At 40.1% G+C, this 15039-nt stretch overlaps 2 protein-coding genes across 6 annotated transcripts; one reads left to right on the top strand and one right to left on the bottom strand.

Annotated features, from left to right (window-relative positions):
• Window positions 1–356: 356 nt before the first annotated feature.
• NUDT1 (nudix hydrolase 1) lies at window positions 357–7062 on the bottom strand. 5 transcript variants are annotated; one of them, XM_075179551.1, is made up of 5 exons: window positions 6942–7062; window positions 6441–6543; window positions 4748–4904; window positions 2801–2946; window positions 357–994 (listed from the first exon to the last, which is right to left on the bottom strand). In XM_075179551.1, exons 2-5 carry the CDS (start codon window positions 6466–6468, stop codon window positions 774–776), a joined length of 552 nt encoding a protein of 183 aa, XP_075035652.1. In that variant the 5' UTR covers window positions 6469–6543; window positions 6942–7062; the 3' UTR covers window positions 357–773. The 5 variants fall into 5 exon arrangements, with proteins under 5 accessions (XP_075035652.1, XP_075035651.1, XP_075035655.1 ...); XM_075179550.1 differs by having other exon boundaries at window positions 4748–4907; XM_075179554.1 differs by lacking the exon at window positions 6942–7062 and adding an exon at window positions 5016–5236 and having other exon boundaries at window positions 6441–6539.
• Window positions 7063–7069: 7 nt separating this feature from the next.
• MRM2 (mitochondrial rRNA methyltransferase 2) lies at window positions 7070–14579 on the top strand. The gene is made up of 3 exons (XM_075179549.1): window positions 7070–7292; window positions 9450–9739; window positions 14011–14579. Exons 1-3 carry the CDS (start codon window positions 7273–7275, stop codon window positions 14442–14444), a joined length of 744 nt encoding a protein of 247 aa, XP_075035650.1. The 5' UTR covers window positions 7070–7272; the 3' UTR covers window positions 14445–14579.
• The last annotated feature ends 460 nt before the right edge of the window (window positions 14580–15039 follow it).

The following is a 15039-nucleotide window of genomic DNA, read 5'->3' on the forward strand; positions in this document are numbered from 1 at the left end:
GTTTTTTTACCTTGTATTCGAAGATATAAATAAAATTCTAAAAAACCCTAGATTCTCTTTTGGATTCTAGATCCTGTAATTAAACACCCCCCTCCCCCAATTCTCAGTCTAGCAGAACTCTGGGGTGCCTATACCGAAGGGGTCCCTGGCATGGACTCTTGCAGCTTAGGCGAATCTGCCAACCCTCTCTCGACCTGGCAAATCTGATAGTGCCAACAGTGTTCTGGCTGGTCAGCACATGTGAAACTGAACAACAGTGTTTTGCAAGGTTGGAGTATGAAGGATCTTTGGCTTGGGCCCCCATCATGTTGGTAGTAGTCTGAGGGAAGAGAAATGTTTGTAATAAGGGAGCCTGGTAAATATTAATTTTAGTTCTTTAAGACTGGAGAAACCTTAAAAGCAACCATATTACAGAGTTATGCCCTTCAGTCAGTTTACGGACCATAAAACAATATTAACAATGACAAACTTCGGAACACATCATTAGATTTCTAGTATCCAAAATATTAATTGGGTCAATAACTAATATAAAATAAAGTCTACATTTAAGTTCTATTTTTAAACCGTAAGTACTAAAGTCGGTGCCACATAACTCTCCCTGTCCCCCAATTTGCTTAACGGCTAATAGTGAAAAGTTCTACTAGAATTGTTACTGCCACTAATGTTGTATCTCTCCCTTAAACAAACATGCTAAATAACATTCTGGGACATTAAGATCTCTAGAATTCAATATTGTTGGAGATTAAACCACAGTAATAGTGTAGCAGAAAAGGTTACTGAATGTTCTGCTGCTTGGATGAATCCTGTCCAGTCAGTTTATCTCCGATATCTTCCACTTGTTCCATTGAGTAGTTCAGAATCTTGTCGTGTCCCTCAAACTTGAAATAAGCCAGGAACTTCTTCCCTTTCAGCAAGAGGGGCAACCAGATTATGTCATCTGGCCACATGCCATCATAAGGAATATCTTCCAGCTGAAACCACTGGGGGCGCATTTCTGGGGAAATAAAGAACAGCTTATTCGATAAATGATCTGTCTTACCTGCCAGCAATCCTATAGCACATTAGGTTGTAGAGTCTAATAAGAAATGTTCTATCGCTCTGTGCAGAGTCAGAGCAAACTATGTAAGCTGTCTCTGCCACAGCTATGTCTACTGTTTCTTATAAATCCAGACCTCCCAACCAGACTCTACACCAGTGATAAGAGTTGGTGATGCTTCAGACTAGTATATGGGGAAAGGATCGGTGCACATTAATAAGACTAAGGCTGGGTACACACTACAGGGTTTTCAGGCGATCACACGATAAACGACCGTTCCACCTGATATCGCATTAGTGTGTACACTGCAACGGTGAACGATTATTGTTCTAAAGCACATGGTATCGTATCATTTGATTTTTAAACCAAGCTAAAAATCTCATTCAACAATGGAACGATGTTGTTCCAATCCTGCAGTGTGTGTGTGCACTCAGGGCCGTCAGTGTCCATAGATCTCTATGGAGTGTGCAGAGTCACCATCATTTCAGCCGGTGGTTATGACAGATGAAGAGCACAGATCTGAAGGTGAATCGTGTAAAACGTATTTAGTGTGTACACATGAATCGGCTGCTGATCTGGACTTTTTTTTTTCCCCCAGTCCTTGGTAAAATCGTTAACAATATTGCGTCAGGAGAAATTTTCTATAGTGTGTACCCAGCCCAACAGGAGGAGATAAGGTAAGGTGGTCAAGAAAAAGAACTAATGGCACTCTACTGAAGGGTGAGCTCATTAAGCAGACTTGAAAACACCTTCCTAGAAAATCTGTAATACCCTAGAAGCATATTATACATTCATATCTAAACATTTGCATTAGATAAATAATGGGCAAATAAAAATGTGACAATTGAAATCTGCTCTCACTCTCAAATCACACGTGTTACCAGATTTCTCATAGCCAGAGATTTTAGAAAGAGACATTAAATTATTTTATAAAAACTAGGGCTTGATTTGGAGTTGAAGACAACACCCTATTTGTGTATGAGCAAAGCTGCATCTCCAAGTCTTTATTTTAAGTTGGATGCATCAAAATAAGACGCATCAGAAAGGGGCGCGCTAAACTTGGTCTGCACACCTCTGATCCACCTCAAGTGCGCAATGCGTGCAACTCCAAATACAGATGCAGGTTGTGCACACACACACACACAGTGCATTCATTTTGCACCAGGACAAATCTTTGTTGTACAAATGCACCTACCTGCAACTCTTAATCAGTTCTTTAATTCTTAGAGCCCGAGAAGTGAAGAAACAATAGTACTTTGTGATATGTAATGATAGAAAATGTACACTACAAAGAAGCAGACAGGCTTGACATTAAATGGGAGGCACACCTAGGCCTGAGTAATCGAGTCTGCCCAACAATGGCTTCTACCACTGTACGTCCTGGGTGCTGCAGGAAGGAGTATGTGGGTAACACCAATCATTCCTTTCCATAGCTTATAGAATATCTGTCACCTTTGTGCAAGCAATTCAAAGCCAGGAGAAGCTCAAGTGATTAGCCCATCTAATGCTGTCGCAGATCTACAGCAGCTCTCTACACCAGTAATAAGAGTGGGTGCAGGGGGCTACCAGTATAAGGACAAAGCTCTGGTCTGTATTCAATTAATAACTTTATATCTGTCCCTCTGGGAGGAAGTTGCTTCTAAACAGGGACAAAATTTTTTTTTTTCACAGTAAAGTTTTTAAATGGTCTTTTTTTCACTAGCCTTGCTTTGAAGAAAAACATTTTACTGAAAAGGAAACAAAAATTACAAGTAGCTAGCTTACCTTCACTTTCACTTGGTTCCCCTTTAAACTCGTCCGCCCGAAACACGTGGACATCTAATAACTCTGTGCTGCCGACAAACTCAAATTTGATCTGCCCCATTTTCTGGAGGGTGTCAACAGTCAGACCACTTTCTTCCCAAAGTTCCCTAAGTAAAGACAAAAAATGAAATATAAATAATATGCTGCCATACAAGCAATTTCATTTACACCTAATGAATGGCTCAAGGGACCATTGTATTCCTGGTCCCTAAATCCAGAGTTTAAAAAATAAAAAACTCTAGAGGACCTGGCGAAAGGTCAGATTTATGTTTTTGCTTTACTTTATAAGTACCCTGTCTAACCAACAATACAGAAGTGGAAGTTTCCAAATCAATTTATAGGTTCATAGCAGGTGCTTGAAAAGGTGGGGTTATCCTGAAAGAAACAAACGCAGAGAAAAATCCCCCATCACACTGCTATAACCAGCATTTTTATGTACAAGTAGAAATGGAAGCTCCCTTGCTGGTTATACTAGTGTGCTGGGGGATTTTTCTCTAAGTACCCCGTCTGCCAGAACCCTGGTCAACTGAGCGAGCATTTTATTCAGGTCTAATAGTGTCTCCCGACAGGCTTCCTCCAGTCTGCACAGTGGCTCAGTGGTTAGCACTTCTGCCTCACAGCACTGGGGTCATGAGTTCGATTACCGACCATAGCCTTATCTGTGTGGAGTTTGTATGTTCTCCAGGTTGCTGTACTTCTGTGCAGGCTGGAGGAAGCGGACCAGAAGAGAGCGCAGTATTCTGAACAAAATTCTCTCTCGCAAAGTGAGTGGTCAGAGGAACCTATTATTTTGCTTACTATGTCATACACAAGGCACTATGTAGTAAAGTAAAAACACACAATAGTAGAGGAACTAAACGGGTCCCCTTAAAAGGTGTTGTATACTTAGCTGGTGGTATTTGACAGTGGTCAGTTTTAATCTAAATGGGGCAGTATTCCCAGATGGAGTGAGCTGCACATGATTGACAGTAACCATAGCTACATGATCACGTGACATCTTCTCCAGTTCACATTCACTGACGTGACTCCCACTCCAGCCTTACAAGTGTGTCCCAGGTACACTGCTGTCAAATAAAACAGCTTAACAACCCCTTTCATTTCTGGTTTGAAAGGTTTTTATTATTGCATAACTCATAGGTTAACCTACCCCCTATACAGTAAATGATAAAGATATTAGAAGTCAATGAGAAGCCCAAGTGCTTTTAAGCAGGTCACGGAAATCCAAAGTGACTTCTAATATCCAGGACAATTTACAGTAAAGGGGGTACTATTCCTTATAATACACCAGTATTTAATAGTGAAACTTAAGTGATGACATCAGGGGGTAAATGTATGAAGCTCCGATTTCTGCAAGTCGCCATTGCAGCTTTAAATTTCCCATGCAAAGTCGCCGACTTCCGGAGCTTCGTACATTTACCCCCAGGTCTCATTGATTATAAACAATGATGTCAGAACTTACATTATTTACAGGAGCTGGTGCATATATTAGCATAACTTTGGCTTGATATAAAGACATGGCTAAAAACCACAGAAAGATGGAGGAAAGAGGCAACGTATTAAGTAAAAGTTGAATAAAGGCATGTACCAGTTAGTAAGCTAAACATCTGAAGGTTAACATCTTCAATGTGCTGTGACTCAATGCAACCAATCAGATATTACTGCTGACCAGTCTTGTGCAAGACAGCTATAAGCTCACAGTGGTGCTAGTTGCACTATGTTATTCAGTAAGCCTCATCTACACTCTAGGCCAGTGTTGGCTAACCTGTGACACTCCAGGTGTTGTGCAACTACAAGTCCCAGCATACCCTTCCAGCAATAAGCTGCTATATATTGGCAAGGATGCTGGGGCTTGTAGTTTCACAACACCTGGAGTGTAACAGGTTACCCAACACTGCTCTAGGCTCTCACCTTTTGGCGGCTTCCTCGATTGTCTCTCCATTCTGCACTTTCCCACCAAATCCATTCCACCGGCCTGCGCCAAAGCCACGTTTCTTCATGCCCAGCAAAATCCTCTGGGGCTGGACGACCATGACAAGCGTGAGCAGCTTTGACGTGAACATGATGTCTGCTGGGATATTACATTTTAGACAGTGAACAACATATCGCTAATTGCAATTGGCGACATTGGGCTTGTACTTCCATTAGAGCTGGAGAACCACAGATTGCTGAAATCTACCTCACATGGCGAGAGGACATTGCGGCTGATATGGTTTGCATCAGCAATTCTTCTTAAATGAGATTTCTTCTTAAATAACCTTTAAATAACCTTTATTTACAATTTATGTTGCTTCCATCCTTCTTATGCAGGTACTTAGCGGAGATCTTCTAGGACTTGGAAAGTCATTGCAATAATACCGCAGGCCCAGGATGCCCTGAACTCACCTTTAATATAAGATGCTTATAAAAGAAATCAGAGTGGCAGATTGGTACTGGAAGGTTCACAGCATGCATTTTTTTTCAAAAGCAGTCTGTATTAATAATGCAGTGGTTCTTCAATGCATATTTACGGGGTATCTCTATCTAGAGTATAGGATTAGATTAGTAATCAAACAAAGATAAATTGGCTTATGTTGATAACGCAACATACAAGCAAGGTCCTACTGTAATAACCAATACATGTTTTATATATTAAACTGTAAAGCACACTTAATTACAATGATTCTAAAATAAAAGCAGCACAACCGTTAATTGGATTAATTAGAAATACACAAAACCGCAATCAAAACCACCAGCAACCACTTACCAGTTCAGGTTCAGACTCATTACGTGCACACAGAGCATCACGTATTCATATTGGGAGTCTACAACATGGACGCATGATGCATTCTACTCAACTTGCAAGATATTTGTTATGGTTTATATATCAGATCAGCAAGTGAATGCAGGGAGTGAAAACCAAGGGAAACAGTGGCCGCAACCCTTGTATATCCACCATTCATACATGTTATCAAGTTTCCGGACGGGTGGCCCAGAAGGTAACAGGCAGTACGGCTGGTGGCAAAAAGGCAGCAGGGTCTGAGGTGCCTCACAAAGCCTTGGGGCTAGATTTACTAAGCTGCGGGTTTGAAAAAGTGGGGATGTTGCCTATAGCAACCAATCAGATTCTAGCTATCCTTTTGTAGAAGGTACTAAATAAATGAAAGCTAGAATCTGAATGGTTGCTATAGGCAACATCCCCACTTTTTCAAACCCGCAGTTTAGTAAATCTAGCCCTTGGACTCTTTTACGCTTGAAAGAGTGGAGTAGAGTTACAGTCCTTTCCCGTCACTAACTCCTTATTTGTGTTTGGTCATTTATCAGTGTGCGGGTGCTCTAGAAGCTGATTTACGTAAAGAAAGCGTGGGGCTTCTTTATAGTGGCAGGGCCTCCACCAGCATCCAGAGGCTCCTGTCCCTAACAACAGGAATGCCGCAGGCTTCTGTTACAACGTGCTTCAGAGTGTGTTACTAACATTTTTTTCCTACTGCTAGATATTAAATCTTATGCATATAAAAATGCATGGGACTAATCTTGAGGAGTGATAGGGTATTACAAGGCACCAGAGATGCCCGTACATGGATTAACCATTATCGCTATATAAAGCTGTATACTCATTACTTACCTGAAATATTGTTGATATTACAATCCATGCAGTGGTCTCCTTGAGTGAACAGAGTGAGATATATTTCCAGGTGAGGCTTGAATGTTGTAGAGGTTCAGTGGACCTGTATATATAGGTATTACCAAATAAATAAATAATACATTGATTACTAAGGAATGTGGGTTTACAAGGGGGAAAAATGGTGTAACTTAGTAACCAATAATACAATTGCTTTCATTTTCTATACTGCACTTGAAAAATGAAAATCACAATCATTTTTTTTTGTTTTCAATTGCATAACTATCCATAATTATTTTTTTTAGCAATGATCAGCACAAACTGCTTTGCTATATTTTAACTAACTGTAGTTCTAAAATAAGTTTACGATTCCTTGGAATACATAATCTCATGATTTAACCCACGGTAGACAAGAAGTTAATCTATATATCATGCATTCTTTTGTTTAATATAATGTATGTGCTTGTATTGTAAAGGGGTCTCAGACCAAAGAGAACAATTTACCTTTGCAGGGTCCAATATATAATTAGATGAATGAATACAACCAGGATACATACACGTGTGATTCGCCCGCTGTAACTCATAAAACTAGTCACGTGACCAGCCAGTATGATGCCCCCGGCAGCCATATCAAATTCGGGCAGCTTGTTTCCTACTCGTGTTTAGTAAAGTAACACACATTTGTAGGGTTACTACTTCGTTATCAAAATGCTATAAACACTGTTTGACATATTTATTCAATGAAGTCCACACCCCACTAGTTTTGATCCCATAACAAATATGGCCGACGCTGCTTCATCTATTCTTGCTCTGATGTGTCATAACGTTAAAATAGATGGCGGCTTCAATGACACGGTGAGTTTGTTGTGCAGCGTGACTTTTCCGAATAATATGACAGTACTGTGTGTATGTTACCGAGGAGAATCATGTTTAAAAACTAATTTTCTTACTAACAAGCAGCAGACGTGCCCCTTGGTACTGGTAATCGGGACTGAAGTATGATTAAACAGTGCAACTAAATTATTCACACGTATAGTACATAAAATAATAGTTGATTGCATAGAATATTAAATATTCATATGAATATATACTGCTATGGCAGCTACGTTTAAAAGGACGGTGCCTTTGGGCATATTAATCATATATTAAAGAACTACTCTTGCCCAGGTTATCTCAGATTTAATGCAGCTATAAATGTGCAATAATATTTTTATGAGAAAATATCACAATGGGATTAAGAATATTTCTTTATATTCATCTTCAGAAAGCTTTGCAATATAATTAAAATGATGTCCTCTGTTGTGCTAGCTGTAAAGACATTGAGGCTCATGTAAAGTTGGATGTTTTTTGTGTATGGTCTGCATTTCTACGTAGAAAGATACCTCCCAAAATGTTAGTTCTGGCAACTGGTGCAGACTATGAGCAGCACTATATAGCCACTTCATTTGGACTACTTCTGGAAGGAAGATTCCCATTTGATTTACAAAGGGGAAACGACAAATATTTGTATTTAATTTACTTTTATTTGTGTTTGTATGTTACTACTTTTTATAGCGAAAATGTGATATTTATTGATAATTGTCTCTCTTATGTGTTAGACACTTCATTACATTATTATATTGTGTACAAATAGGGTAATTTGCATTTAGCATTTACTACTAAGCTGCATCTCTATGCTATTGTATAAACACTTGTATGTCTGACATACATCTGGCGCAAATGCAACTTGACGTGCGTCCTACTGAACGTATGCATTTTTTTCCCTATGTACATTTGGTACACAAATGCACCCAAGTCTACGTAAGCCCCATTGTGAGAAAATAATCTGCTACAAACTTGCATCGCCATCGGACTTTTCTACTCCGTCTCCTACTGCTCTCTCCTGCAGGGAACTCTACCTTACCCACATCACCAAACACAGAGGCAGACTTGGTTGTGGTGTAGGAGTTCTCCTTTTCCCATGCTGCACTTTCTGTGTCATTCCTCCTGAAGCCACCCTCTGCGTGTAGTCCTTTGAATATCATACTATCCGTGTTTTCTCTCCACACCACTTCCATATTGCTGTCATTTATTGGAGGACTTAGCCCCTTTCTCACCCAGGGGCAAGCGCAGGATTTGTAGAGGGGGGTTTCCACACCAAGCCGCCAGTGGGAGTTACCAGCATGCATGGAGGCGTGGTTATAATTTTAGGCAGTGCTTGGCTGCTCTCCAACTCTTCATATCCCTATAATATACACGGGCAATGCTGCGTGCACTACTATTAGGTGCACGTAGCTCTCCCTTTTCAAGCAGAGCTGTGTGAAGCGGGAGCAGGGTCCAACCACCTCAATTATACAGTGCCCCGGGCTTGGAGGGGGGTTTCCAGGCACTAGGACCCCGCCCCCTCCCCTCGGTTTGCTTATGTCACCCTAGATGCTTCCAGATCCGCTGTCCACGTTCTCTCATCTTCTCCTACCTTGGATAATGAAACCTTTTTTCACCCACTTGAATCTGTTCTAAATGCCAATGGGATCAGAGAACTGGATCACAATAGGTTTTCCATCGTGTGTATGTTATTCATGAGTTTTTCGGGGACCTTTTTCTTTCTTTCCCAGGGAGCTGCACTGTGCAGCAGTTCTTCCCTGGGCTCTGTGGTTAATCTCACAGTCCTGGATGAAAACTGGGGGTGTGTCACATTTTGGAGGGGAGTGTGAGCAGGAGGACCAATGGAGAAGCCACAATCACTGACATTGGGGCTTCTTATTGAGCCTCCTGCTAACACCACTGCCGCATGTTAAAGTGGTGAATAAGAATGTTGGTAGTACAGATTTATGGTGAGCGGAATGTTGTAGCATGGATGTTATAATAACTGTATTAGACAAATATTATGGTGAAAGTAAAAAATGGGTTTCTACTGCCTGTAAAAAGCAAAAGAATTGTTAGAAAGAAGCGTTTCCATAGTCCTACATTTCAAACATGGGATTGATATAACATTTTGTTTTCATGGTAAAGGCAAATAATTTGTATTTGCAGCGTTTGGCAGATGGCTCCTTCGTTAGTGCAATGTCGCAGTTTGCATATCACTCTGGGTCTGGAGAAGGCCAAAACTGGAGCAGAGCAGCTATGGCTGACAAGGCAGCAGAGGGACCCTTATGTCAAAGCCGCACATGCACAAAACTTCCGCTGCCGCAGCGCCTTCAAACTCCTGGAAATTGACAAGGAGCATAAAATCCTGCGACCGGGACATCATGTTATAGATTGTGGTGCAGCTCCGGGGGCCTGGAGTCAGGTGCTTGTTGACAAAGTGAATTCCTTGGAACAAGGTGAGAAATCGAGGGAACCTCTTCTCTTTAAATGTATCTGTTACAGACATACATGTTTAATTGTTGTTTAATGAAATACCTCAGCATTGGTTTCCTGCTTTTCTGGCTCCTTCCTCTGCCTTCTTTGGGAAAACTCAGATAAATAAGTAAATACTGATGTCCAAGACATAGGAGGGAGAGGAAGGATCATGAAGGACAAGCATTGGAACTTCAAAACCAGATATCTTAATTATATGTTATTAAGCCAGCCACACAGGTATAACCTTTGTTTGTGTTATTTTTTATTAGCAGACTTTTGCATTTATGTGTAATCAGATTGATTACATTTTAAACACACGTTGCAATCTGTTTGTTTTAAATCCAATCATTATTTTTTGTTAAATAACATTTTATAACCGCATCTGAAAGGTTACTCACATGATAAGCATGGTGAAAACTACAATTATATGCCCTTCACAGAGTACATAAAATAAACAGAATATGTCACTGTATTATGCATTAAAACTAGACAAGAAAATATATAAAAACTGCAAGTATGGGCAGAATTATGCAAAAAACAGTAAGGCAATGAAATACAGATGCCTAATATTTAAGTTAAACGAGGAACTGAAAAGAAGGGAGCGGAAAAGGAAGGTTAAGGGGGGAAGGGGTAAGAGTTAAGTCCATTTGAGCAATGAAGTAGTGTTGGTGGGTGAGGAAACCAAAATCGAAAGCTGATTGGGATGAGAGTGGTATTAGAGCAGTGAAAAGGGAATATTGTTGACTAGAGTCCAAGGGTTTCAAGTTTTATTGAAGGAAGATGATGAACTCCGGCGGACAGTGGTAATCCATTCCATGTCCTTTATATATATATATATATATATATATATATATATATATATATATATATATATATAATGTACCAGATGTTTGCAGTGCAGACATGCTTGATGGGGTTTGCCTCTCCCAGGATAGACCTAAGAGAAAGGTTGTAGCTCTTAGAATGTGTCTAACAAGTTTTTAACAGTGTTTTGGAATGTTTGGAACTGGGAGTAATAAATATCTAGGATGTAGAGGGATGTCAACTAACTTTCCCAATTATTCTCTTGATAAGGTTTTGCTGTTGTGCTTTTAGTTAGTGCTGTGTGGTAAAGGGACGAGATGAGGCCCCTGAACGAGGGACTGTCCAGGCAAAGTAGTTCAAATGTGGTTAGTGGTCTCACAGAGATCCTGGTCAGGAAGGAATGGTAAAAATGTTTGAGCTGTAGGTATTGATGGAAAGTATATGTAGGGATGTCATGGGAAGACCTACTGAAGATGTTCCAAGGGAATATACCTCTTTTTGGTACTTCATTAAGGACTCTAATACTTGACCTCACCCAAGAAGGGATGGCTTAAGGGTTAAGGCCTGGGAGGTGAATTTTGGTTGTGCAAAAGTTTAATGTGAGGAGATTGCGAAGGGGCTATATCAACAATAACAGATTGGGAGGCATAGTTTAATTGTGGGGTAAAGCAACCCTGCTGGGGGCCAACTGAGTGAGTAGACCAAATAACTGCAGATGTGGATGTTGTAGGTAGTGAAGCAAACAAATGAAAGAGGTGATTATCCTTTGAAGAGTCAAGAAGGTCCTGGGATGTATATTAATACGTTAGGCTTGAAACAAATATAAAAGCTTCAGGAGTACATTCATTTTAACCAAAGTGACTCTGCACATCCATGACAAAAACAATCCATTCCAGACTGCTCATTCAGATTTTTTAGCTTAGATGAGGGCAGAATAATTAGCCTGAAATAGAGAGCCTAGACTCATGGTGATGTAATTTCCTAGATATTTAAATTTAGATGATTGCTATTTAAGTTGAAAATTGGATCTCTAATAGTTTGTTGTGGGTGGGGGAGAGGAAGAAGTCCAGGGCCTCTGTTTTGTTTGAGTGAATTTTAAGGTTTGAAGGGAGCCAAATTGGTGTAGCTCATCAAAGACGTGTGGGACTAGTGCCATTTGTTTACAGATAGAAATAAGAATGTCATCAGCATGTTGTACTAATTTGTGCTCACCACATCCCGGTGGCTAGCAGTTTGGTGATTGCGAAATTGAGTGGAGAAAATGGGGATCCTTGGGTGCCATTTGTAATGGGAAAAGACGAGATAGGACAATTGACAAAAATTGAGACAGTGGGATTGCAATAGAGGGCTGAAATCATAGTGAGGAATTCACCCTCAAATCCATATAATTCAAGGTGCTCATCATAAAGGGCCAACGAGTGGGATTTGACACCTTTTCGCTATCTAGGGCCATTAGTAACGGGGCGGTCTCAGTGAAATTGATGTCGTGAGCCAGATTGATCACTCTCCTGGTATTGTCCTGTCTTGTCGCCTAGGGACAAATGCAACCTGATCAGGATGAATCAGTCTAGGGAGCCAAACGTACAACTTATTGGTAAGAAATTCAGCGTAGATCTGTAGGTCCAGTATTTAAATGTACTCATTAGTTTTTGTTGAGACAACTAGAGTGACATTCTACATTCCTTCCTGAATATAATGGCATCCCAGGATATTCGTAGAATGTTTCAGAACCTCTTCTCTCTCCTTTCCACCCTTGTGTCATAGAACCACTTGCCTTCACCCCACCTCCCCCCACCTCTACAACAGTACTTACTCAATTGCGCTGTTTTGAACCACTGGGATTAATGGGATAGATCCCCTCAACCGTTCCTCTTCCCCTTTCCTTCTTATTAATAAAGATCTTTAGGTCTACGTTCAGTAGAGAGATCGTTCTGTAACTTCCACAGAAGGATGGATCATTGCCTATCTTATGAATAACTGAAAACGTAGCAGTGATATTGATTGAACCAAGAGAGGAGCTCTCATGAAGTCAACTAATAAGCTAAGTGAGTATAGAGGATAGAATGTTACAGATTTTTTCTGTAAAGAGCTGGGCCAGGGGCTGAAGCTGACTTCATGGATTTAATAATGGCTAAGGTATCTTCTACAGAGGATGGGGCATGATGGATTTAATCACCTCAGGGGTTAATTTGGGAAGGTAGCATTTCACCAAGTATTCATTTTTGGCTACTAACAATTGAGGAGGGTCCATTGATTTGGGAAGGTTATAAAGTCTATTGTAAAAATAGCGAATTTTCTCATGATTTTAGTACAGTCATTGGTTAAAAGACCATTTGTGTCTCTGATCGAGCCTATTGCATTGCACAATTAGCGCTGTCGTAGTCTCCTAGCCAGAAGAGTATGTGCTTTACCACTTTTTTCGTAAAACTTCTTAATCCGATCGAAAGTCATAAAATGAATGATTGCTTTATACACTTTTTTTCTGACAGAGAGGCAATAGCAGTGCGTGCACAATGTTAGACATTTGTTAAACTATTTGAAACAAACACAACAGAAACTTAAAACGCACACTGAAAAAACAACCTAAAAACGCAAATCACGAACTTAAATAGCAACCAATAAAATAAAGGAGTTTTTTTTACAAGGCATAAGCTATAAATATATTCTAACCTTGGCAACCAATCAGGAATTAGATTTCATCAATAGTGTGCAAGTTGGACTTTATAAGCCAATGTCTTATGGTTGCTATTGGTTGTGGCCAATTTATTACTTTAATAGGTAGTAAATACCCCCCCAGAAAGCTTAAAAATAGGCTAAACCATACTTAAAAGTGTTTTAGGTGCATACCCCAGATCGGGCAGGACTTGCGAAGGATCCAGTAAAGCTGCACTCCTTTCTCCTACTACTGTTCGCTTTATTGAAACAGGCATTGGTGTTGTCGATGCCCCTCTTCTGTGATCTACCCATTGATGTAAATGCCTTTATAATTTACATTTATAGGGAAGGCGCATTGACAACACCACAGTTACTTGGAAAAAGGCCCATCTTAGTAGGAGAAGAAATTACAGTGCTGGACTATTGGGTCCTTTGGGGAGACCTGCAAGATTGGAGTAATGCTGCATCGAAGCTAAGTAAAACTCACTAGAGCCAGAGATACTGCTACAAATGCAGATCTTTATTTTTAGTATGTGTATACATACTTATAGTGTATTATATTTATAATATGTATAAGATATAGTTTAAGGAGAGGAAATCAATTAAGTGCAAGGTCCAAAAGAGCCCTGTGAGGTGCAAGCAAAAATCAGTGAAGTTTTACTGCCTCAACAGTCTAGAAGGCTCCTACGGGACCTCGCATTGAATTCTCCAATAGGTGTCCTCCATAGAGTAGAACATTACGTTTATCTGTTACTCTGTTTCTACCCACTCTCTTCTCTTTGTGCTCTTCTAGACCCTGCTGCGAGTGTTGGATTTGTGTTGGGTGTGGATCTTCTTCATATAACGCCGCTGGACGGAGTAGTTTTCCTTTCTAAATGCGACCTTACAGTACCTGCCACCCAGGAGAAAATAATAAACCTCCTCCCTTGTGGGCAGGCAGACGTTATCTTGAGCGACATGGCTCCCAATGCCAGTGGGATCAGAGAACTGGATCACCAGAGACTTATCAGCATATGTCTATCGCTCCTGGACTTCTCTGAGACCGTTCTGAGAACTGGGGGGAGCTTCCTGTGCAAACTCTGGGACGGGGGTGAAAGTAATCTAATAAGAGACAGACTGCGGCAGAGATTTCACTATGTGAAGACTGTGAAGCCTAAAGCTAGCAGGACGGAGTCTGCTGAGATCTATTTGTTGGCAAAATTACACAAAGATACTACATATAAATAGATAATGCTCTGATAGCTGCTAATCCCACATGTAAACACATTCTGTAGTTGTTGAAGTCATTATTTATATGCTGAATCATCATCATTAATATGGATTAATACTTATCTAAAAAAAATATGTGTTTGGTATAATTCTGCCTACTACGTTAAATGGGACTTTTGTTCACCATTACATTTACAGTTTATTGCCATTTAGGGCCATTGCTGTCTCTGCTTATGACGTCCAGTTAGACATAACAATCCATCCGCACTGGAGTTCTTATTCATATAATTAAGTGTAATTAGGAGGTCACTTCTCTTGTAGAATTTATATGAATTTATTTTACGGAACATTTGTAGTAGAATAAGGCGACAACTGTAATTGAAAATCATTTAGAAATAGGATGCATTTTCCTTTCAAAGACACATTAATCTTAATTATTTGTATTTAGTTTTGTATTTGTCTAATTTAAATATTAAGAGAGACAACTACATTACTATGTTTTTTGAAGTGTTATAAATGGGTTCCTAAATCTCATTTGGAGGCACAGTCGGGTCAATAAATAAAATATGACAGTGAGCAGCCAAAGGGGAGGGGGTCACAAACCTCTTGGGGG

Source organism: Mixophyes fleayi, chromosome 7 (genome assembly GCF_038048845.1).
Source record: "Mixophyes fleayi isolate aMixFle1 chromosome 7, aMixFle1.hap1, whole genome shotgun sequence".
Classification (NCBI taxonomy): domain Eukaryota; kingdom Metazoa; phylum Chordata; class Amphibia; order Anura; family Limnodynastidae; genus Mixophyes; species Mixophyes fleayi.